At 38.5% G+C, this 26114-nt stretch overlaps 2 protein-coding genes across 2 annotated transcripts; one reads left to right on the top strand and one right to left on the bottom strand.

Moving 5' to 3' along the window:
- Positions 1 to 7861: 7861 nt before the first annotated feature.
- LOC137737174 (NADH dehydrogenase [ubiquinone] 1 alpha subcomplex subunit 13-B) lies at positions 7862 to 10842 on the bottom strand. The gene is made up of 3 exons (XM_068476573.1): positions 10530 to 10842; positions 8287 to 8358; positions 7862 to 8171 (listed from the first exon to the last, which is right to left on the bottom strand). The coding sequence occupies exons 1-3, from the start codon at positions 10742 to 10744 to the stop codon at positions 8027 to 8029; spliced, it is 432 nt and encodes a 143-aa protein (XP_068332674.1). The 5' UTR covers positions 10745 to 10842; the 3' UTR covers positions 7862 to 8026.
- Positions 10843 to 18550: 7708 nt separating this feature from the next.
- On the top strand, positions 18551 to 19125 carry LOC137735918 (S-protein homolog 21-like). The gene has a single exon (XM_068475271.1). The coding sequence runs from the start codon at positions 18590 to 18592 to the stop codon at positions 19013 to 19015; it is 426 nt and encodes a 141-aa protein (XP_068331372.1). The 5' UTR covers positions 18551 to 18589; the 3' UTR covers positions 19016 to 19125.
- Positions 19126 to 26114: the final 6989 nt, after the last annotated feature.

Consider the following 26114-nt stretch of genomic DNA (forward strand, 5'->3'; position numbering starts at 1 on the left):
CTTTCCCGTAGTTTTAATGAATAATTAAATGTGAAATAAGAATGCCATGTTAGTTTCTTGGTCGCAATCCTATGAAAAGGATTTTTTGATAACCACCAAAATAAACAAAAAAAGTTTTTTTTTTTTTTTTAAAGTCAAAATGGTCCTGAAATTGACACAATTCTTTACTTTTTAAAATTGATAGAACTAGTCCCTAAGTTTGTTCACCATTAATTAATTTGGTTATTTCATGAAAATCTTTGGTAAATAAGGATGAAAATGACAAAAATACCCAACTTTTTGTCATATCATTTTGAACCATTGTTTATTAAATTGAGGATATTTTTGTTATTTCGGTTCTTACTAAACACATATTTTTCACAGAAGGACAAATAATTGATGGTGAACAAACTCAGGGACAACTTCTATCGATTTTAAATTTCAGGGATCAAAGTGAGGAATTATACAAATCTCAGTGACCATTTTGGATAAAAAGAAAAAAACAAAAAAAAAAAATTCCTATGAGAAGGATTTGAACAAGTTGTGGCCCTTGTGGGGATGGTTTGTGTCCTGTGATTGGGGTTATTACTATATTATTATTATTATTTGTAAACATGAATTTTCCTGCGATGAATGAAATAAGAACACGTGTACAAAATAATATTTTGTATTAATTTTGAGGTTACAATCTCTTTTACAATTTGATCTTTTGATTCTATCTTCGTAAGGTGTAGATTTGTGGATGAGCTGTTGATCCAAAGGACCGTCGGGGCTTGGTCTAGGGATGAAGCATGGTGCAAATTTGTTGATATTGTTGATCCAAAGGGCCGTCGGGGCTTGATCTTAGGATGAACGGATCTTCAAGGGCCTTTGGGGCTTGATCTTGATGAACGGATCTTCAAGGGCCTTCGGAGCTTGATTTTGATGAACAGTTGTGTGGATTTCTTCAAGGGCTGTTGGACTTGATCTTGATGAATGAGGATGAACAGATCTTCAAGGGCCTTTGGGGCTTGATCTTGATGAACAGTTGTGTGGATTTCTTCAAGGGGGTTTTGGGTTTGATCTTGATGAATGAGGATGAACGGTTCTTCAAATTCTTCAAGGATTTGACGAAGAACAAAGAGAGTTTTCTTGATCCTTCGGGATTCTTGGGAATTTGGGAGATTGGATGCTTGAAAGCTTTAGAGTTCTATAACTTCAAGGATTTGGAGATTTCCTGTAGTTTTGATGAATAATTAAATGCGAAATAAGAATGCCATGTTAGTTTCTTAGTCTCAATCCTATGAAAAGGATTTTTTGATAACCACCAAAATAAACAAAAAAAGATTTTTTATTTTTTATTTTTTTATAAGTCAAAATTGTCTTGAAATTGACATAACTCTTTACTTTTTAAAGTTGATAGAACTAGTCCCTAAGTTTGTTCACCATTAATTAATTTGGTTATTTCATGAAAATCTTTGTTAAATAAGGATGAAAATGACAAAAATACCCAACTTTTTGTCATATCATTTTGAACCATTGTTTATTAAATTGAGGATATTTTTGTTATTTCGGTTCTTACTAAACACATATTTTTCACAGAAGGACAAATAATTGATGGTGAACAAACTCAGGGACAACTATTGATTTTAAATTTCAGGGATCAAAGTGAGGAGTTATACAAATCTCAGTGACCATTTTGGATAAAAAGCAAAAACAAAAAAAAAAAATCCTATGAGAAGGATTTGAACAAGTTGTGGCCCTTGTGGGGATGGTTTGTGTCCTGTGATTGGGGTTATTATTATTATATTATTATTATTATTATTTGTAAACATGAATTTTCCTGCGATGAATGAAATAAGAACACGTGTACAAAATAATATTTTGTATTAATTTTGGGGTTACAATCTCTTTTACAATTTGATATTCTGATTCTATCTTCGTAAGGTGTAGATTTATGGATGAGCTGTTGATCCAAATGACCGTCGGGGCTTGGTCTAGGGATGAAGCGTGGTGCAAATTTGTTGATGTTGTTGATTCAAAGGGCCGTCGGGACTTGATCTTAGGATGAACGGATCTCTAAGGGCCTTTGGAGGTTGATCTTGATGAACGGATCTTCAAGGGCCTTCGGAGCTTGATCTTGATGAACAGTTGTGTGGATTTCTTCAAGGGCTGTTGGGCTTGATCTTGATGAATGAGGATGAACAGATCTTCAAGGGCCTTTGGGGCTTGATCTTGATGAACAGTTGTGTGGATTTCTTCAAGGGGGCTTTGGGTTTGATCTTGATGAATGAGGATGAACGGTTCTTCAAATTCTTCAAGGATTTGACGAAGAACAAAGAGAGTTTTCTTGATCCTTCGGGATTCTTGGGAATTTGGGAGGTTGGATGCTTGAAAGCTTTAGAGTTCTATAACTTCAAGGATTTGGAGATTTCTCTTCCAATTTGGGAGTAGAGAAATGCATATGTGAATTGGTGCCCTTAAATGGATGAACTGGCCTTGTATTTATAGAATTTTTTCAAGGCCTAATTTTGAATATAATATTCAGATGAAATAAATCATTTCTGCTAGGTGTTGACATGTGTCTTATTTGATGACTTTTCTGATTTTTCCGATTTTTCGTTGAGTCACACGCTACGTGTAAATTTATGTGACACGTGAACGTTGAAATTTTAATGCATTGGTCAACATTTATTTCACCGAAATTTCGATGTCTACAAATGCCCCCACTTCAAGGCGCGTCGTATACATGTGCTTGTCACGTGTATAAGATGTATTTTGAAGTCCCTTAATGTAGATGTCAATCCAAGGGCTGTCGATGTTTGATCTTGAATTGGGCTAGAAATTTCTTTGAGGGCTGTTGGGGCTTGATCTTCAATTTGGCTGAAAGATTATCTGGTTTCCTCCAATTGTTGATTTTCCACATGCTTAATCTTGAAAAGGGTTGGAAGGTTTTTTGGATTCCTCCAAAGGTTAATTTTCCACATGCTTAATCTTGAACCGAGCTGGGGGGCATTTTTTTTTTTTTGCCAGACTTCCTCCAAAGGTTTGAATTTACTTTTTTATCTGGAGCTAAATTTGATTCAAGGCTGGTGGACATTTGATCATGATTCGGACTAGTGATTCCCCCAAGGGCCGTTGAGGCTTAATCTTGAATTTAAATGGGACCACGAGTGGTTTCACATGGCAAGTGAGATTCGACTTTGTTGGGGATGAATCAGCATATGCAGTTGTTGCGTTTGTTGATTATCCACAAGCTTGATGTTTCATTGTCATTTGTCTTATCCGTTCTCCAGGCAGATGTGGCATTTTCTCTAGAAGTACATCAGTAGTTGAAGGTGAGTACTTGAGAGCAATACTACGTAAGCAATTAGGGAAAGGGTTCCAGGTAGTCGGTTCTTGACTAAAAAGTTGATTCCAAGTGCCGGCTGATTGCTCTCCTTCTCATTGTCTTGCAAGTAAAAACAATGACTAAGAAAAGGACGGGGATAAAGCATAATATGAGATACTTTTGCTTTTGAAGAAGTAGTGGTGATTTGACGACCGTGCGTGATTTGACGACGTTGCACGGCAAGGCTTTGCTCTTTGGTGATGGTACCAGTGAAAGGCTATTGAAGCTTCTCGAGCTCTTTGATTAAAGCACCGACAATGGACTAGGATTTGACATAGACTCATCTGTCTAGATTATGCGGTTCTGCAGGGAAGTGAGTCGTGCTATGGTGATTTGTTCTAGCTTATCTTGCCGCATTCTTCTCTGCTTGTTTCTTTTGCATAGCAGAAGTGGTGCGCAACCTTTTGCATTTAAATGGTCCTTCAAAGCATCACTTCTTAGCAACTCATCCATGCATGAAAACTTTAGTGTAAAGAGCCGATATCATATCAATTGTTCTGAGGTATTTGCTGAGGAAATTCGAGACCTAACAACAGTTGAAGACGAGCACTCGAAAGCAATGTTAGGTAAGCAACCAGGCAAAGGTTTCGGGCAATCAGTTCCAGACCGGAAGTTTGATTTCAGGTTCCAACTGATTGCTTTCTTTCTCCTTGTCTTGCGGGTAAGAGCAAGGGTAAAGGAAAAGATAGGGAAAAAGCATGATATGAGATACATTTGCTTTCGAACCTGATGATATGAGATAATTTTTCTTTTGAAGAAGTAGTGGATGAGTCAGCATATATATTTGTTGCGCTTGTCTCCATATGCTTCATTGTATCATTTTCACTTGCCTCATTTTTCAAGTGCCTGTTCGGATCTGCTTAGGTTGGCCACGTATTTACGAAGGGCATCGTTGGTAGTGTCAATGGGCTAGAATCTGCACAACTGCTCTACTATGAGTCTTTGTAGTTCCTCATGGATTTACGCCCGGTGAGGCGGTCGAGCCTCCCGCTGCCCCAGGTGTGATCTACTGGTCTATGTTGCTCTTAGGCATATCTTGCTCGTCTGTGTCGCGGTTGCTGTGCTTGTAGTTTATGTTATGCTGCTTGTTGTCGCTCTTAGCGGGGGTTGCCAATGGAACTTGAGTTGAACTGCTCACATCATTTTCTCTGGGCGTCAGATAGTTGCCTACTCCGTTGCCTCGTAGGAGGATCTCTTTATGGGCCTAGCCTCGTGTGGACGCTTCGCTTGGAATGTCCTGAGTGCTCATCGGAGTATGGACCCAACATCGAATGTACACTGACTCATGAACCGAGTCAGGAATGAACGCTTCTCTGCGCATCTAGGCAAGAAAAGATGTTTCCCCGAGGGCCCAAACGAGAGTGCACACTACCCGAACACACGATTTGTGGCGGGCTGAGTGGCTTTTTGCCGGGACGTCACTGGAATGAGTCACGTTCTTCTGCCCTTGTCTTGCTTTGGGACACCTTGTCTGGGGTGCACTGCATCTCGATGCGCTCGAGGAGTTGGTTCACCAAGGTGGTCTGCTGCGCGAGGGCGTTCATTGAATTGGCGACTTGCTAGAGCAGGTGGTGCTTGCCATTTGGATTGGAAGAGCTTGGATTGCAGGTACAAAGCTTGAGCCCAAAACGGGCATTCTCGCAGAAAAGTGGGGTGTAAGTAACCTTGAATTGATCGTGGGACCTGTGGTCAAAATCTGGACTGCTGGAGGTGACCTCGGAATGGATTGGGCCACGGGCGAGGTCGTCGGAGCAGGTCGCGCGACGCATTGGACTGGCACCTGCTCACCTTGGGCTTGCATGGCCATAAGCCCTTTTGGCTGTTGGGCTGCCACATCATGGCCTGCTGGCTGAATGGCTTCGGCCTGGGCTCGTTGAGCTGCCTGGCTGGCAGGAGTTGCCGCATTTTGGGCTCGGGTTTGGGCTTGTTGTGGAATAAGGCCTGCTACTACAGTGGGCTAGGCCTCTTGCCCAGGGCTTGTTATGGTAGCTGCCAAGTTTTGGGCCTCCTGCCTATGGGCTTGGAAGTGGACCTGGGTCTCTTGCCTAGGGTTTGGTAACCTAGGGTTTCGTAGATTGCGGCACTGTAAAGGTGGAAATGGTGTCGTGGCCTGGTGGGTCACGATGATGGTGGTAGCAGTGTGGCTTCGCGACGGTGGGGCTCCTTCTGCCGTCGTGTTGAACCTTGAGGACCTCCGACGTGGGGCTATGTCCTCGTCTCCACTTTTCGGTTGAACGTACGAGGTTCTGTTCGCTGTAGTTTCTGAGTTTCCTACCATTGTATCCTTTCTCCAGGGATTGATCAAGAAACATTTGAAGGAAAAATTAATTGATACGACGTGTGAGAAATTCAACGTAACAAAAAATTCAAGAAACAAATGCGAGAGGCTTCTTTGAGTGTTTTGAATCAGCTCTCAATGAAAGCACCAATTTGTCAATGCAAATTTCCGCCGTCTTCAGTCTTGATGAAAATGCACCTACAAAAGGGTTAGGTCAACGGATCTCCGATGCCTAAGTTAGTTTCTCTGAGAGAGTAAAGTGTTTAGTGTTTTTTTAAGGTTGCAAAAGCTCTCAAAATTTGGTAGAATATGGGGTATTTATAGGGTTAGGGCCGGCCATATAGTGTTTAATGGAGAGACATTATCTAAATATACCCAAGATGTTAAATAGGAAATAATATTTTGAGATAATGGTGTAATTATCCCTAATTGATTTAAATTGGGATTACTTACTTGATTGGAGTCAATCTTCAATAAGGAATGTATTAAAGATAGGATTTGGGTAATTAATCCTTATCCTTAATTCTTTGTCAAGGGCAGGTGAGTTATGAGCAGTCGTATTCAGCTGCTGAGACCTCCAGGGGTGTAGGCTGTGCGTGGGAGCATTTGAGAAGCCTGCCCATTTATTGAGGGCAATCTTATCTTTCTTGAATAAAAGTTCACGTGTCGCCTCTAGAATATTTGGGATTATTTTAGACTCCACACCAGCCTCTTTAACTAACCAAAACCACCTCTCTGTTCCATAGCAGCTTATGTGTTTTTTCATCGAACCCCCATAGAGAACGTCAGAGTGTTGCTGCTGTGAATCCCATACAAAGTCGCAGGAGCAGCGAGTGCTCTTCCAATGCCGAGTCCGAAATCCCAATTGTATTCTCGATCCTTCCAAAGGGTGTGCACGCCAAGATAGCCATCTTTGGACAGACAATGTATGATCAATGGCTTATCGCTGTCGGTGAAGCCATTGATGACGTGAATCTCGTAATGGCGATTAGTAACTTTTTCTGCTAGAGTAGGGGATGATGTAGCAGCAAGTGTACTTATTGTCAAGATTGCCAGAACAAAGGTGACAAAAGAGAGACTGGTGTAGGACACGGTGTTAATTATAAGGCTTACCGCCATAAGTTTATTATCTTCTATATGTGAAAGGAAGGCTTAGAGAAACCTTTCTTTTTGGTGAATAAAGCAATGGAAGTTTTCTTTTTCTTTTCTTTATTTTGGGTAAATAGTAGTGAAAAATAATGATAGTTGATAGCTCATAAATGCGGAGTTTGTTCGCATCCAGTGGAACTATTGTTTTGGCCATTTCGTCATTGAGTCCAGATCTTGTTAAATGCATTATTCCTGGATTTTATGTAAATGACATTTTCTATTTCCTTGGAATGAAAGTTGAAGTTATGGAGATTGGCTGCCAGACTCGATATTGCTCAATTAAATTGGGAAGGGGTGAGGAAAGGCTGTGGTTTCACAAGGGCTGGAAAGAATTCGCCAAGTTGTTCTCCCTCAACTGCGGATAATTCTCAACCTTCATCTCTCAAGGCGGATATTCGCATTTCTGTTTTTGTACGGGACTTTTGTTATGTCAGTATTACTGTGCTAATATGCATTTAGAACCTCTGTGATTGTTTTACCTTTTGGAATTTATCATCAAGTTGGATCGTCGGAATTAAACGGGAAGTGGCGGAAGCATATCTGTTGCATAAAGAACAAGTCCGTCAGGATTTGAAGGCTAGAGCCTTTTCTAGAGCTAAAATGTTCACATCTGACGAGCGGTTTCTCGTGTGATCAGCTTGGTAAACTTTTTTCGACAACCCTAGTTCACGTAACAAGTAATCAATGATTTACGTTGGATTTGTTTATATAAGTTATTTTCTTGTGTTTGCAGAAAATACGTGAATCCTCTGCCATGAAACACATCTGCCTAGGAGGCTCTTGTCTGATTGAATTTTTCTTCCTCCCGTCCCGCGACTTCACGGGCTCGGTTTCTCCCTTGCATTACTCATTCATGGGATCCAATCCGCTATCGGAGTTTTCCCGGCTCCACTCATTCTTAGGTAACAAGTAACTCTTAACCCTTTTTGAAGTAAAATTAATCCTCATAAAATTTGTTCAATACAGTCAGATAAAATATCACGCGTTTTAGGCATCGTCGAATAGCACAGTGAACGAAAAGTCTTCCTTGTTCTAACTCTTAATCTTAGGTAATGAAGAAGAGAATGATAATAAGGTGGGCAAAATAAGATAATTGCTGTTGTTGTATTTGCAAACAAGAAGAATAGGTTTTCTGCTGCATTTTTATTTCACAAGAACAAGGCAATGGCATCGCACCAAAGCAAACATGCAATAAGAGAGAACAAAACAACTAGAGCCGATCACGCACGCAACTGGAGTAGAAAAAAGTATCACCAAACTTCAGGGCGGAGCTCGCCCGTTGCTGGGGGCATCCATTTTCCAGAATTGTAGACACTCTCGCCAACTTTCCAATTAGGCACATCCTTCATTACTTCAGCCTCGTACTCAAGATACTTTTTCCACTCTTTGACATATCTGAAGAAACAAAACAGACAGATAAGTGGATTTGTTGACTTGCAATTCTGGGAGATGAAGATTACGAACATGAGACATGACCGTAAGGAGACAACCAACAAAATAATCAGTTTACCTTTCATCTTCTTCAGCTTGAAGCACTGGCAGTATTGCTCTGCGAGCAGCATACTTTTCTTCCTTGAGCGCCCTATATAAAGATAAGTTTTAAGCTTGTAATATACATTATATTCAGGAACTGATCAATGAGAACAAATAGTTGGTTCCGCTTACCCAAATAATTAATTACTTGTTACTATGACAGGAAAAGAAAATCAAGTATTCTCCTAATGTTGTAAAATTAAAATTGAAGCAAATCACACTAATATTTCCATCTTCCACCCCAATCTCATTCCCAAGGAAAAATAAAAGTCAAGGGCATGTAAGAAAACACGTGCAAAAAACAGATAAAGCAGTAGCTTCCGCTGTCCAAATAGCCACCCAATCTCGTATTTCAAAATTATCTATTAAAAATCAACATATACACATCTTCGGCTTTTCTATCACCATAAAGTCAATGAAATGTTTCTATTAACCATGAAGACTTAAAAGCTCATTCTAACATTTTCATCCCAAGGAACCAAGATCATCATTTCATGAGCATCATAATAAATCATAAGAGGACACCTATCATCTGCTTATTTTCTTACTATTACCTCATGGCAGCATCCAATTTGACAAGTGAATGAAGACGTAATTTAATTTATACTAGCCTTGCACATCAGTTGGGGATAGAGCTTTAGGTGTCACATAAAAATGGATCACACACGATAACCTAGAGGACTAACCTAGCTGAAGGTTTGATTTCAAGAAAGGCTTCCAATAAGCAAGGCTATAAATGCTGAGGAAAGCAGATGGATGAACTAACCAAGAACACCTGCCGATTGTCTCCAAAGCTCAAAACTGACACCTCAAATTAAAAGGTACCATGGAACAAGTAAGAAACTGCATGAAATGAAGGCACAAGAATATCCACTTTCCGGGTTAGTTAAAGCATCAGCACTCCACATTTCAGGGATATGCAATTGATGCATTCAGGGTCGAACTCTGCCCAAGTTTGGTTCATTTTTGGAACATAAAACCAAAACATCCTTATTCAGGTATAGAAAACATAGACTGAACTGCATAGTCTATATCGCCCAAACAAGATGACCTTGAAACCATAGTAAAAAATAAAGGGTTTAAACTCTCCATTGCATTCCTCGTCATTCTTTAGCACTAAGCAAGAGGAGCGAAAACCATCACTTTTCAATCTTTTATTCTTTGTTTTATATAAGCAAGCACACACATAAAGAAACAAAGGAAAATTCTCAACTCTGATTCTTCGTCTTTATTCGAACACTTGTCTAGCAGACATTTACGACATGCCTCCAAAGTTGATTCCTTTTGGGCTGTTACGACACACCAGATCAATCCGTATTCTGATTGTGCAAGCTGAATTAGGATGGTTACTAGAGGTGGGATGGTTGGTTATGCTGCCAATCTGGTGAGTGGTGTGTGGAAGGAGATAGAGGGGGGAGCAGAGGTCACAAACATCTGTGAAAGACGAGGGTGAGGCTTAAGTGGCTGATGGAAAGAGATGATAATCCGGAAATAGGGAGCAGAGGGTCTGAGGAGGCTGTTCTGATAAGTTAATACTCTCCAGGCATTACTCATGCACCCCTACATACTATACTCGGTGGGATCCGGATAAAACAGGTAATGCTAAGAAAAACCAGTCCAAATATGGAATTCAAACTAATTGATACAATTCAGAGTTGTTACCAATGTAATGCAGGCTGCAAAATGAGCCCCTTAGCACATTATGAATGTATTCGAGTCTATTTTCACAAGTATTAAATGGACTACCCTAATAGTTGAGCACAGGACTATTACTATCGGAGAATGAGCTTACCACACGGCTACACCTGAATTCTTCCCCTTTACCCGTTCATCCAAAATGCTCTTTTTACTTAATCCTCAGCTCAGCCCAAATTAACCGTAATCAATATGACCGTCCTGCATATCATCTAACTACTCACATGCCCCTAAAAATAAAGAATTTAACAGTTTGCAAATTATGCCTCCAAAAATTGATAAATACGAATTAAAACCCCTGAAATTGTAAGCTAAACATCGGGAATTACTGTAATTTATCAAAGAAAAACACTACGGGTACAACAATTGCAAAAGAATTCAATGAAACAAAAAAAAAAACCCAGAAAGATCATCCGCATTTCTTTGGCTCAATTCCACAAAATAAAAAGGGAGTTCAAAAAATTAAAACGAAACCCGTATAACAAAATTTAAAAAGCAATACGAAAAAGATGAAAAATCTCAGACCTTCGGATCTTGTTGCCCTTTCCGACTTGGTACATGCCCCAAGAGAAGGTACCAAAGGCAGCAAGGAATATGGCAACTGAGCTGGGACCTTTGTTGGGGATCCGGCGAGCGTATCGAACCGGAGCAAACCCCCCCGGCGGTGGACCGTCCTGGAGAACCGGCATGTCCTTCACGCTCGCCATCCCCGGCTTTTTTCTTATGACTGCCTCTGTCATTTTCGGAGCTTTCTTAGCGTTTCCCTTCACCGATTCAGAATCACACCTGAGTATTTGTTGCTTGTGCTGTTTGGGGAGTATTCAAGGAAGCGGGTGGAAACCAAGTCAGGCTAACGTGGTGGGGGTAAATGTGGAAATATGGGCTTTTTGTGATCAATGAGGACGCGACACGTGGTGCTTGTGGATGTGAACTATTTTATGATGCAAATTGCAATAGGCGAGATCGTAAGTCCGGGAACTCAAGCAGGGGAGGAGAATTAACGACAGCAGTCACAAATACGGAATAATCAGCACCAATACCTTTGAGAACAGAACTCACCAAATCAGTATTAGAGACGGGTTGATTAATAGCAGCATGAGAGTCGATGACAAATTTAGCTTGTTCAAGATAGTCCGAGATGAAATGAGAACCCTTCTGAAGATTTCACAAGTTGAAACCAAAGGTTGGTAGCATTAGAAAGAGAAGCTTGAGAAAAGTGCACATGAAGATGCTCCTAAATCGCATGACAGGAGGTTTTGCCAATAGTGAGGGACAAAATAGGTTCATAAAGAGTGGAAAGTCAAATAGCTGACAACCAACTTATCAGTTTGGAACTGCGTAGTGAATTTTGGCGGTTTAGCTGGCTCCTTGTCAGTAGTAGGAAGAGTAACGGGAGGAGCTTGAATTGTGCCATGCACGTAACCAAAACAATTGTGACCCAGATGAAGCAGCATCATCTGACTAAGCCAAAGGAGATAATTGGAGTTGGTGAGTTTCAGAAAGTGAGCAACGTTAGGACCAAAGAGAGAAGGTCCAATGGGTGTAGAGGAGGAAGATGCTTGAGTAGTCATGATGGACGGGACAGGGGAGGGGTCATTGCACAAGGAAAAAGTGTATGGGAAAAATAGCCTAGAGAGACAACAAGAATTGGGAAAAGAGGGAGAAAGTTAGGGGTTTACCATGAAACGGGAAACCTAAACGAGTGATACCATGTCGAATTATAATTGTATTAATTTCATTGATCTTACAAGGATACATATACATATATATGCCAAGTGACTTGGTGTACAAGTAAACCTAAGTCCACATAGATTTATAAGACCTAGCCCATATTAGATTCTCCCACACTAACATTTTGGTTGCTTTAGGTATTGTGGGAATATTTTTGTAAATCACCCTAAAGTGGTACTAATGCTCATCATCTTATTTATCACTGTTGGATGAGTTTAAGTTTTGAAATTTGTGTTTATCCAGTACCAAATTTCAAAATTTAAATTTATCTAACAGTAATAAATAGGGTGGTGAGCATCACTATCACTTTGGGTGGGGAGCAGAAATGTTCCCACTCGTAGGTGATCTAAAGCAATGAAAATCAACTTAGAAGCACCACATGTCGAATCGTCATTGATTGCAAAAAGTCTATATTTTCACATTTAACCACCTCTTCCCCCAATTTGAGCAGTTTTAACTGTTTTGTATAGGAGTGGGCATCAATCTGACTGAACCGGCCAAGTTGGCCCATCCAAACTATATTAGTTTTAACAAAAAATATAATGAAATTAGAAGGCCTAATCATCAAACTGTAATCAATTGGTTTAGTTATGGTTTTGAGCTTTCGTAAACTTACCTAGAGCATCTCCAATGGAGTCTTATTTAGGGACCACTACCACCTTTAAGGCCCATTGTTTGGCTTCACTAAGCGTCATTGGACTAGACTGGACTAACTCCTAGTGTAGTCCAGTGTTTGTTAGCATGCAGGACTAACATTAGTAACATTAGTTAGGATTGGCAGTGTCGCTAGAAGTTCTTAGCTAGAGTCCCCGAAAACCATGGGACTAGCTAAGACGGACCTGCTTCATTCCTCTACTACACTACTTCGTTCCTCTGCTAATCTTGTCTATTTCCTTCCATTTGCCGCTTGCCGCACATCTATTGAAAAAGCTTGGATTTTCACACCCTTTGCCGTTACATTGCCAACCCAACACGCCAACTCCCCTAACGGGTCTTAAATCACCGGATCTACCAAAACCCAGATGATACAATCCATATAACAAAAAAGCAAAACATAAAGTCACAAAATTGCTCATGACTTTAGGTCCTGCTAGGAAGCTCATGTTCAGTCCAATCTATTTAGAGTGACTAAAAGTCGAGAAGTGGTCGCTTGTTATTCAGGCATAGCGTTCGAGCCAGTAGGTTAAGTTTGGTGATTTTCATCACCAACTGGTTTTGCTTTTCAACGAGAAGTAAAACAAAGATCAAATCCAAAATTTTGGTAAACTTTTGTGCTCGATATTGTTGAAGCAGGACAATATTGGTGGCATGGAAGGTCAAAAAGGTATTTGCCATGAGATCATGCTTAGTCAAGTCCTCGTTTCAGAAGTTGAGTAGTGATTGGATTCGACAAACTTCAGAATTGTAATTATTCACAAACATAAAGTCTTTGAATCGTAAGTACTGCCAGTTGTGTATTACTTCAAGCAAGAATATATCTTTCTAGTGATTAAAGCGCTTTGCCAGAGTGAGCCAGAGAGTGCGTAGATCCTCTTCAGCAAGCTATTTTGTTTGCAGTGCATCATGCATATGTCTTCGGATGAAAATCATAGCGGTGGCTTTGTCAGCTTCGCCTCTTCAATGGTGGCTCTAAGACTTTGGGTGGTGACATGGATCTTCATGCCTTAAACCCACTTCAAGTAGTTTCTTTAGGATACTTTCAAAGCGGTAAAGTTCGACATATCACTGTAATGGAGGAACAAGATCATGGTTAGTCTTATAGAAAATTAAAGATCTATAGACATACAGTTAGAACATTCGAGTTCTACAGACATGTATTAGTTTACTTTAACATGAAATGTTCGGGTTTCATGGTGCATGTTTTGATTGAAAACTTTCAGTTTCAAAGGTGCTAAATTTGAAACTACAAGTTTGAGTTTAGTATGAACTTCGAGTTCATAAAAGGGGGTACTTGAAAGAACACAGAATACAATATACAATTCAAGTGTAGTGAATTTGGGGTTGCTTCAGGAACCCATGTTTGAGTAGCTTTGAGACTATGAAAGGATGTTAATGCTTCGAGGAAAAAAAAATATTGAATCATTAATTCCACAAAGTAGACTGCGGGCCAATAATTTTAGATTTTTGTCGAATTAATGGAATGCTGATCACTTAATTTAATCTAATAGATCATACGAGGTTAATTGTGGAAGCAAAAATAATAATGATGTTCGGGTCATATAAGTTTTGGTTGGCTTCGGGCTAAGCAATTAAGAAAATATAGCCCATTAGGGCTTTAGCCGAGGACACCGGAAAGGTACGAAGTAATGGGTAGGGTTGGAAATTTTTCTTAAAATCCCAAACCAAACCAAAAAAATCCCAACCCATACTGAAAATTTTCCAAACCGATAATACCAAATTTTTCGGTATCCATACCGAACCGATCCCTGAATCTTTCGGTACGGGAATTGGGATTACATATTTAATGGTTGGGGAATCACAAACCGAACCGAAAATTATATTTATTTTGGTTGCATGCATGTTGCATGTTGAATTTAAGTAGTTTTATAGTAAACTTTATTAGAAATAGAAGTATGAAATTAAGTAGTTTGGAACTTTGGAACATAAAAAATTGGAGAACAAAATTTTAGGCCAAAAGCCCAAATTTTAGCGTACATCCAAAATAATCTCAAATTTCAATCCAAAAACCCAAAAGCACAAAACCCAAAATCCAATCCCAATATATCCCGAAATACCGAAAACATTTTGAAAATTCTAAAAATTGGGAATAACAAAATTTCGGTTCGGAATTGGTTTTTAAATTCTTGTCTCGAAAATTTTTAGTTTGGGATTCGGAATCCCAGGTTTAGGCTTCCATACCGACCACTCCTCGTAACGGGGGCCTAAAACGTGGGATTGGGTCGAAGAAAGGTTGCAGCTTAGCACGATTGTGTTGGCTGTTGTGCAAACAGAGCCCTGCAGCTTGGCATTGGGCTCGAGAAAAGGGATACTGCAGGCAGCCCAGAGTGCAAAGCAAGCTGCATGCTTGCAGCTGGGACTCGGGCCGAGACTGGATGTAAGCCCAGTCAGCTGCTGGCTGCTGAAAGACAGGCCGAGAGGAAGGCCAACAAGTAGCAGGCTTGCTAAAATGCAGCCTAAGGGCTGCAGCCTGCAGGTCTACTAGAAAGAAACCCAAGCGCACGCCTGTTTCTTGCGCCTAATTAGGACTCCAATAGAATCGTATATATCATATAAAAAGAAGGTAGGCATTAAATTTTAAAGCAATGGATTTTGGGCAAATATAAATCTTCTGCCATGACCAAGTTCTACAGGATTACATCCTAGGCTTTATTGTTTTGTCTAGGACTCGCAGCTTTAAGCCATACACAAATCTACGGGCAAAAAAACAACGATCGGAACCCTCTTTTATTCTATCAAGTGCTGCGTTTTTAACACCAAAACACAGCTTGGTGGTGCAACTTGGGTATTGAGATATGCTAGATTACTGGTTATGGTTATCCACTAGGAACAACTTGGCCTTTTTTTGAACAACTTGGCCTTAATTTAATTATTCTTTTCCAATGCCCAATAGTCACCTGTCCCAGTACTGGTTATCACATAAGATAAAAGTTTGGATCGGCTAAATGTAATTAATTGGGTTTGTTAAACTCCAATTGGAACCTAAATCTTGCAGTCTTGGAGAGACACTATGATAAATCAGGATGTTTGTTTAGCTATAAGTAGTTAAAGATTTGATTACCTCCTAACACGCAAATTGTTTAAAAAGCAAACAAAGAAAAATTAATGTCCATGAGTTCTACTCCAATGGGTAATGCTGGTGTGGTCCAGTAGAGATTAAGTACTAATATAATCTTAAGTTTCAATTTTTTTTGTTCGTATCATCAAGTGATCCAAAAAATCAATAATTAAAGTTTACATATAAGCATCTAAAGAATTTTTGCAAAAGTTAAATCTTGCATAAAATTCGTACCACTAAGTAATACATATCATTATAGTCAAACCCCTTGAATTTAAATACTATCATAATATATTTAGGCTTTTTAGTCAAAATGGTCTCTCGGATTGGCACAGCTCCTCATTTTTATCGTGAAATTTAAAATCAATACAAATGGTCCCTGATTTTGTCCACCATAAATCGTTATGGTCCTTTGGCAAAAAATTCTATTAAGGACAAAAATGACAAAAATACCCTTAATTTAATAAACAAGCCAAAATGATTTGACAAAAAATTGATGGTATCTTTGTCATTTTATCCTTATTTAATAGAGATTTTTCACAGAATGACCAAAATGATTGATGATGGATAAACTCAGAGGTCACTTCTATTGACTTCAAATTTCAGAGATCAAAGTGAGAAGTTATGTCAATCTTATGAACTATTTTAGCTAAAAAGTCATATTTTTATAATAGTGTTATCCGATTTAAAGCAATATTTGGGATCAGAGAGATCAAACGCAATATCTTAATTAGATACAATACTCTGGATAACTTTAAGTCTTGTGACTTGTTGCGGATATATACTATCATGTGTTTGAAAGAAAAAGGCACATTTTATGGCTGATAAATATCTATATCTTGTTGTTGCATTTAAGTGGGGCAGCGTCCCAATCATCATATATATGGCTATTAGGTAGCACGTTTGTGAGTTATGACACCTGAAAAGTCATGAGATAAGTACTCTAATTTCCTTGCTTTTGTTTGGTATTGATGTGGTGTCACATTTTATAACCACAATTATATAATCATTAAATCCTATAATTATTTACATCAAAGTGTATACTACTTATCTTAAATTACAGTCATTTTCTTTCTAATCAATATAATTTCTCCTAGTCCATTGTTATTATCAAACTGGTACGTACCAACCTTTCATTAAATAATTACTTTATGTAGTGTATATTCATGCAAAAGTTAATAAAAAAAAGTTGTTTTATTAACATCCCACATCTTTATGAACACATCCCACATCTAAAATGTGCCTTTAAAATTCCAGCTTTGTCCTCCATTTTTCTGAAGCCACCCCCATCCCCATAAACAAATGACGGCATAAAAGCTAGCTCGATGGCCATGGGGCACCCATATAAGAGGTATCCGTCATCAATATCAGCATAGCCAAAGACCCCCCATGTCACGGAAGTTAATAGCCAAGACCGACTCTCTAACACACCGAGAATTGCCCACCACTCTTGATTCACACATCTCATCTCCCAAATCCCTATTACCTACCGGTGAGTGGCTGGTGATTCGATATATATATGGAGAGAGAGAGAGCATGGCGAGTGGTTGGGATTTTTGCCCAGGCACTGTTGTGGTTGAAAGCCGGCATAAGGGTGTGGATGGGGTTTATTTTGGATTTCAAAACTTAATTCAAATCAAGGTAAACACTGAAATTTAACTGAAAAATAAAATAAAATTACAGGGTGTATTCATATGATTGTGAGGTGTTAATAGAATTACCCATAAAAAAATATATATTCATGCTACTGTAAGTTAATTATATCTACATTAAGTGTATATTCATGCACCAATTATTGTAAGAAAACAAAAATAAGAAACTAAGGTATCGTTTGGTATGCAGACGGGACAGGACGGAACGGGACAAGACGGAACGGAACGGAACGGAGCGGAAGCAAAGATGCCCTCGGATGGAAACAAGGAGGAAGAAGAAGGAGACGGAGAGGTTATAGTTTTGTGTTCCACCGATGTGGAACGAGTCGTTCCAGAGGGGTGAGGTGGAACGAAAATTCACCCAAAACTCGTCCCGTGGAACAACTCGTTCCACCCGTTTTAGCCGCACCAAACGTGGGACGAAACGTCTTGTCCCACTTTGTTCCGTCCCGTCCCACATACCAAACGGTACCTAAAAGAACATCATAAAGGTTCTAGATACCAGAAAACAATTTATATTTATTCATTCACCAAAAGAGTTTGACACTCGCTCTATCCCTGGTGACTTTCGATTGAAGAAAACAATTATTAGGTTCACTCTCCATGGCCTATCCCACTATATTACTTTCTTTAATTTACGCTACGTTTGAATGAGGAAGTAAAATTATTAAGGAATTTTAGCTAAAATGATGGAAATTGAAATGACAAAATTTTAATTTTTAGAATTTGTGAATTTTCTTGTTTTGCTAACTAAACAGAACAATGAAATTTAAATCCGAAATGATCTAAAGTGTGGATAGAGTCATTAGTATATAAATAAGAGATAGTAGTTGTGGTGGCAGTGACGACGGTGATGATGGTGGAGGTGATGAAGGTGGGTGGTAGTGGCGAAAAGGTGGCAGCAACCACGGTATGTGGTGGCAGTGATGATGTTAGATGGTGGTTGTGGTGGCGGTCATGGTGGTGGCGGTGACAAGGATTTGTGGTGGTAACATGTGTTGGTGATTGCCACACATGGTTGAGTTTTTTTTTTATTTTTTATTTTTTTATTTTTTTTATTTTTTAATTCTCACACATGTTTCATGTAAATTTGAAAATAACACGTATTTACATGGAATTTGAACTTGGAAACTGGAGGTTCCAAATTCTAAATTTTTTTTTTCATGCGAAAATCTCAAATTTTATGTGTATATATGAATCCAAACAAGAAAATATGCATGACAATTTATAAATTCTGATTTTTATTCAAATTCTAAGTTTATTTCTCTTATTTAAACATAGTTGTGGCAGTAAAAAATTCTCGTCTATCTGTATATATGGTAATAACTATAAAGTAGGTTAGGCATACTATTATAACGTTACCATTCCACGGTAGTGAAAAGTATTCTTTTTTGGTTTGAGGCCACCTTTTAAAGAATGGTTTCGATTTCATTCTATAATTTCCATCATACCTGCACACTCAAAACATGAAGACCCTCACTAGCATTCTGCTTCTTTGTGTTCTTGCATTCTTCGTAATCTGCATGTCAATAGAACCCCATAACTTCTACGGTACAGAATACAACGTTCGAGTCATCAACGGCTTCACGAACAACTCGTCCCTGCCGTTGGTGATTTGGTGTGCATCACAACACAGTGATCTTGGTGGACGTGCACTTCAGGAGCATGAAGATTTTAGCTGGAGCCTGAGGACCAATCTCTGGGGCACTACTGACCGTTTCAAATGTACCATGAAATGGGACCGAATAAGGAGGAGTTTTGAGGCGTTTAAGGCCCCGAGGGATTTTCAGAGGTGCGGTCCTTTTAGGAAGTGTTCTTGGTTAGTCAGAGAAGACGGGTTTTATTTCAGCAATGATGAAGTAAGTTGGAAAAAAGATTTTTCATGGTTGTAAGGTATTATTTGTATTTGAGAGCAGTAATTTTTATAATTAACATACTGCATGGAGCTAGTACTTCAATAATATAAAGGGTATTTGTTTCTGGGTTTCTTTTATCTTATTCTCTTCGATATTTACATGTTACTTTCCTCGTTTGCTTTGTGTAAGTTTGGAGCCCTAGAATGCCAGAATCAGTAATCTGGGTCTTTTGCTAATCTCGGAAATGATTTTGCACAGAGTTTTTTTCCCCCGCACACGACTTTTTTTTTTCTTTTTTTTTTTTGGAAGGACGACTTTTCTTTATCCATTAATTCTTCTTTCCTTATTTAATCCAAAAAATATAATTAAAAAAAAAACTTGTATACAAAGAAAAAATGTGTATGCGAAAATTGTTAGAAGTTTTCATGTAATTGATTTTATACTTACAATCGTAATTCCTAGATTGACGGATTCCTTATTGTGCAACAATAACTCTTGTATATATCGTTAACATATCAATAGAATTATTCAGTTGTGCCAAATACAATTTCTACAAAAATCACTTCCTTAATTATATGTTAGCTAGGGAGGAGTTGAATTATTTTGTGTTTGAAATGATTAGTGGAAATTTGGTTCGATTATAAGTTTATTTTTCTTAAGAGTAATGTAAAAAAAATAGTACTCCTTTTCGCACAAAATTGCAATTGAAGATGGAGTATGATTCACTCCCTCCTAAATCCATCACCCACCCAATCTTCTCATATTTGAATGGTCACGATTAAACATCAACATCTGGAGTGAAAGGAATTTGGAAGGGAAAAAATTCCACTCCGTCTTTTTGGGACTAGAAAGTACTTCTAGTCGTAAGCGCTCAGGCTATTGGTGATATTAATTATTAAAAAAAATCCATTTTTTTAATTAAGAATCCAAATTCATCTTCTTCTACTCTTTATATTCCCCTATAAAACATTTTTAAAACCAGAAACATTTTTAAACTTTTCTACCAAATATAGTCAGAAGCATTTTTCTCTGTTAGAAATTGTTTTTAATCTTTCAAGAAACAATCCCAAACAAGTCATTGAAATATAAACTAATCGTCCTCTTATAATCACTACAAGTGCTAGCAGCGCAACTCCAGTTGTTGATTTTCATTGCACGTGAACTCTCAGTCATATAAGCAAGAAATAATTTTGTACAATATACTATGGTGCTGCTGGATTAATGAAGCGTCATCATCATATGGCTATGTATCGATTCAAAACCGTGTGGCCTGGCTTTAGTGGTAGAATAGACTATCTCTAACCGAAGAGTCCAGAGGGTCGAAAATAGTCTAAAAATCGTCTCCAATCGAGAGTTAGGGCAAATGGTTTGTGGACCCCACTAGACAAAAAAGGGCTAAAGGGCCAATTGATTAGGCCAAGGGAGCCAGCCAGCTAGCCCCGGACTGGGCCATAAATTTGAAACCAACGGTTAGCTAACGCCAGCTAGCAACGGTTAGCTAACGTCAATTATCGTTATTTAAATATTTTTTTTTTGGGCCAAAATTTTTTGAAAAATATATTTAATTATAGGCCCAAAAAGTATGTTTGGTTGAATATTTGGATGTTTTTTTTATAGGCCTTAGAGCTTGCTCAAATCTCTCTCACAGTTGATGTGGGACTCTCACCACTTCTATATTTTTTCTATACTTCCTCTCCCACAGCTGATGTGTGGGACATGCCCACCCACATCCATTTTTTTTTTTTTACTTCCTCTCCTACAGCCGTGGGACTCTCCCATCCACTTCCTTTTTTTATTTTTTTATTTTTTTATACTCTATATAAAAGCTCTCTTGAAATATATAAGTTGTATTTTTTAAAATTTACTTGAAGTTATTAAATTTAAGTTGTATTTTTTTAAATTTACTTGAAGTTATTAAATTTAAATAATAAATTATGTTTGGCCTTATGGCTCTTTGGTCATCGGTTGGAGACAGTTTTTTGTGACAAATCTAAAACGAGCCTTATGGCCATTTGGCCATCGGTTGGAGATGGTAAGAAATATGGCACTGCACTATTCATTAAAATATTAATTTCTTAGAGGATAAGAGGATTAAAACGAGCCTTTTGACTCTCCTCCAGGTGGAGATGGTCTAAGTCTATCCGCCCCTCCCACCAAATTGCATGCATCACTTATCAGTGCAATAGTAAAAGTAACTACAAACATTTGGCATCTTCGATCCCAATGACGTATCTTTCAAAGATATGATGTACACAGTTCATGTCTTGCACTATATAAAATATATCAGTTGTTCCCTTCACAGTGTATTTCCACTCCCATAACATAATTCGAGTTGATTTTCATGCATGCTTGGGATATAGGATGAGATATGAAGTTCCGGTATCGAATCGAAATATTAAAAACCTTATCGATTGAGTACTCATCTCAATAATACAGGCTTCTTCTCCCAAAAAAAGTACAATGATATAGATATATACGTATGATATTATCTAGTATTGAAGTAATCATCAACCCATAATCGATTGTGATGGTTCCAAAGAGGTCCTATTTTGTCAATACGTGAGAGAAAGAAGCTTGTAGGCGTGTCATTTTAGAGGCTGTCAACAAACAGTATTTGCGCAGTAATTTTGAGATGTTTCGCGAGATCGGAATTCCAAACAACAAAATTGAGCATCAAATAAGACTGCCGTTTTTAGATTCTTTTAATACCTTGATGACCGAGGACATTTAAATTTTTTATTTTGGTTAGCGCGCTTGCCTAAAACATAACAATGAAAGGAATGAATCAAAAAATGTTTCAATTAATTCTTCCATAACTGAAGGAAGAGTACAGTACACTTGAAATGTAAAGAAAACTATAAAACGAGCAAGATTCTGAGAGGAAAGATAATGCTAAATCAGACCAGTTATATATGGAATCAAATTAGATCAGTAAAGAAACATTGGACCTCGGGCCTGGCAACTTAGTTGGAATTAACATAAACTATAATCATACTACGAGGTAAGTTAAAGAGCTTTTGGGTTGAGATGAATGGCTGTTTCTAAGTTAGAACTTAAATTTTTAGCCCATAACCTCAATCATTGGAGTTGGCCTTAGTAGGCCTGAGTTTAATTTACGCTCCGAAATAGATTGGTTACTCTTAATAAGCTCAAAGATAGATGTTGTGACATCCCGTCCCGGAAATATCGAAACGCACGTGTGAAATGACTAAATTACCCCTAGTTCGTTCTTTGACATTATTGGTTGTTTTGTGTGTTGTGGCATGTGCTGGGCCACACACACACACATTCACACTTCCTGTCTCTCTCTGTCTCTTTTCCCTGTCTGTCTCTCTCTCCCCCGAGCTCCATTCCCTTTCTTCTTCTTTGAAAACGTACGGACAAACCCCAAAACCCCTCAAACCTTAACAGATCGAGGGAACCAAGTACACCATCAAGTTCGTGAGGCTGAGAGGAGTCCAGTGGTACCATTTTCAGGTAAGGACTTCGACGTTTTCACGTCGATTTTACAAGCTCCGTTTTAGTCACTGTTCATGCAAGATTAATCTAGTTAGTTTTTGGACTTTTGAAGCTTGTAGATGTGTTGGTGAGGTCCCAAGGAGCTTGGGAGTGCATCGTTGGACGGAATTGGACGTCGGAACCACGAACTGTAAGTTTGGCCGAATTTTCATATTTTTGGAAAGTTTGATTCCGTTGTTTTTAGGCCCTAAAACTTGTCCAACGTGGTAGATTATGTTTAGGGCTTCATTTTGGTATAAATTACGTGAAAAATAGATGAAAAACGAAGGAGAATAGTGAGTTTAAAGTTTTCCCAGTTTTCCGGTGACCGGAGTCCGGCGACCGGAGTCCGGCGAGGGTAGGCCGGAGAAGAAACAGGAATATTCCGTTAATTTTAACGGAATATTCCTAACGGCAGTAACGGTATCCGGTTAAGTTTAACGGAATATTCCGGAATTTTAACGGAATATTCCTGACGGCGTCAATTGACACCGTCAGTGTGCATGGCACGTGGCCGCGCGTGGGGGCGCGTAGGTCCGTGCCTATTTTGGCGCGTGGGGGCGCGTGAGAGGTCCAAAAATTATTTTAAAAATATGATTGTGATCCTGAGGTTGTGTAGAGCACGTTGGTATATTCATTTGTCCATTTTGAGCAATGTATGAGAAGTTATTACGAGGAATTGGTTATGTGCTTTAAAGTTAACGTTTTTATAGCTATTTCGCATATAGGTGACACGTACCCCGAGGACGAGCGTGCACACGCGAGGCAGGGGGGCTACGACCCTTCTACATACCAGTGAGTGGGCTTTTGTTTTCCGTATATACCTATATACATTTATATTCCCAGAAATTGTTTAAAAAAAAAGGGGGTTATTTATGTTATGCCATGCGCTTTATTATTACTGTCTATGCATAATTGCATGCATTAGTAGTGGCTTGCATATACATATGCATATTGGGTGCTGTGGATGCACAGGTAAGTGCCAGGTAAGCGTTATTCACGTTTATGTTTCAGAAGTGGTTTGAGATAGTTAGAGAGCTCGTAACCTGCACCCCCGGTGTTAGTGCTCCCGCCCGTGGCCAGGGCACAGTCCTTCACGTGATGTTCACCTCCCGCACCTTATGCTCACCTTGGATTCAAGGTAGGTGCACAGGCCTGTCGTACAGACCACTTTAGGTGGTTCCGACTCGTAGGTGACCCGCGATTATTCGCCCAGTCTTCACGTGATCGTAGCACTTATTTACACCCAGGCCTGTCGTACAGACCACTTTAGGTGGTTCCGACTCGTGGGCAGGTTCAGACATTGAGATTGAGATTTGAGCTCTAGATGCAGTCGTACAGGTCACGTTAGGTGACTCCGACTGCCAGATTATATGATATTGATATGTTTATACCTGGGCACTTGCATATCGTTATGAGATTTCGGCGTGGCATATTATCGAGTATGATTGACATACCTCTGAGCATATTTGGCATATGTTTTATGTGTATATATTTCCTGGGAAGTATACAGGTTTTACGGCGAGGGGTTAGAAAGTATTTTATAAATGGTTTTCGAAAGCTTTGTTTTTGCCCACTCACGCTTTTGTTTTGCGCCCCTCCAGGTTCTAGTTGATTAGCAGTCTCGGTGGTATTTCCCAGAGGATTCTCCCGGCTTTTCTGACAGATACTCACCAACGTAGGGTCACCTGCGGGTGTACTTTTGTCGCAATTTTTCATTTGGACTGCCCTAGACCTGCTCTGAAATTGTATCTCACTTACTAGCACTTGTTAGTACATTGTGTGCTAGTTGTTTTTTTTATTTACTCGTACTTTTTATTACTACTTTATTAGCTTCCGCACGTGCACATGGCTACGTCACCTTCGTGTGACGGCCAGCACGCTCCGATCTCGGTCGGGGTGTGTCAGATGTGATAACACAAGAGTACCTTTCCAAAAATAGAATGACAATTATATTGCTTAGAGATAATTAAAAAGAATTTATACAAGACTTATTATATTAACATCTCACAAATTGTTGAATAAACCTCACATATTTAATACACTCCACATTTACTTTTTCACTTAAAAATTATCTTAATACACCCTACATACTTTCCAATAATACCCCACACCCCACATTCTCAATATACACCTTATATTTTGTACATACACCCCACATCTGATCTAGCAGACCCTTCAACAACACTTTACTGACTGCACATTCATTACTATTGTGCATTGTATAACATCTGTTATTAACAGTGACATTGTTCTGCTTTTAAGTCACAGTTAGTATTGCCATATGAATCCATTCAACTTTCCTAATGATCCTCATAGTTCTTTACTGTGATGTGTTTTTTTTATCGTATTGCAAGTCTTATTGAGGAATATGATTCTCTTGCAAGATTGCTAGAAAACAAATCATACGTGGGTTCGTTTTCAATTCCACCATTAAAACTCATCTCGTCTGTTTTTAATATTTGGTGTGGTAATTTAGGTGTTTAAATCTTTATGTAATCTTTGTGATCCCTAAAAGATAAATATGAATATAGATGTTTAAATAATGCAACAAACGCAAGATTAAATAATTATTGATGTTGTCGAAATCACTAAAACAATGAAAAATACGAAGTCTTACCTCATGTGAAGCTTACGAAACATCAATTTCATGTTCCATTCGTCAAAAACAATTTTTCTCAATCAACATGTTTGTAGTTTCGTTGGTTGGGGTTTTGTTCAATAATGGAGGGTGGGAGGGTTTTGATAGTTGAGAAGATAAATAATATGCTAAAACTTATTTAGAATTTAAAAAAAAAAAAAAAACCTAATAAGGTCAAAATTGTCATTGCATAGTGGGGTAAATAAGTAATTTAATGTTAAATTTTAATGTGGGGTGCTAGTATAAAAAATCGCATACAAGATGTTAGATTTTTTGTTTTATTTTCTTTTAGTTAGAACACTTTTGCAGTGTCTGTTTCTTGTTATTTTGTTTTACATCAATATTCAAATAGTTTCTGTAGATTCAGACATATAGTATTAATATCGGTAAGACAACATGTCCTCAATAAAAGTTAAAGGAAAACATAAACAAGCGAAATATAGTACTTCAAAAACAAAAAGGAAATAACATAGAAAGGAATATAATCGAAAAGCTAAGCACCTAAACCACGTGCAGTTTAGGTGCAACATGACTGCCTTCAACATGATTGTTCAAGAGGTGAAGGACATCCTCAATAGTAAGCAAATTGACTTGCTAAGTAAAACTCTATTTTGGCCCTTAATAAAGCCATTCTACGAGGGACATTTGAAAATAAAAGTATAATTCAAAGGTAAGAATTGAATTAGGAAACAAACACTTCAACGCATTGTTTGAATCCAAAGGCAAAAAGAAAGCACAAAAGGGAAATTGCGTTATAGGGTTAGCATTCGAATGGAAAAAATGGAACAAATATTAGATGTGGCTAATCAAAATAGACATTTGAAAAGCAAAGTATAATTCAAAGGTAAGAATTGAATCAAGGTACAGACACTTCAACTCAGTGTCTGAATCGAAAGGCAAAAACAGAAGCACAAAATGGAAACTGCATTACAGTGTCTGCATTCAAATGGTAAAACAGAACCAATATTATATGTGGCTAATCAAATAAACATTTGA

The sequence above is a fragment of the Pyrus communis genome, chromosome 6 (genome assembly GCF_963583255.1).
Source record: "Pyrus communis chromosome 6, drPyrComm1.1, whole genome shotgun sequence".
NCBI lineage: Eukaryota > Viridiplantae > Streptophyta > Magnoliopsida > Rosales > Rosaceae > Pyrus > Pyrus communis.

Bases quoted from the DNA above. Each gene is read 5' to 3' on its own strand.
- LOC137737174 (XM_068476573.1), bottom strand. From the start codon at position 10,744: ATGACAGAGGCAGTCATAAGAAAAAAGCCGGGGATGGCGAGCGTGAAG. The intron at 8,359-10,529 runs GTCTGAGATTTT...ATCTTTATATAG, and splicing joins AAGGGCAACAAGATCCGAAG to GGCGCTCAAGGAAGAAAAGT. The intron at 8,172-8,286 runs GTAAACTGATTA...TTGTTTCTTCAG, and splicing joins CAAGCTGAAGAAGATGAAAG to ATATGTCAAAGAGTGGAAAA.
- LOC137735918 (XM_068475271.1), top strand. From the start codon at position 18,590: ATGAAGACCCTCACTAGCATTCTGCTTCTTTGTGTTCTTGCATTCTTC.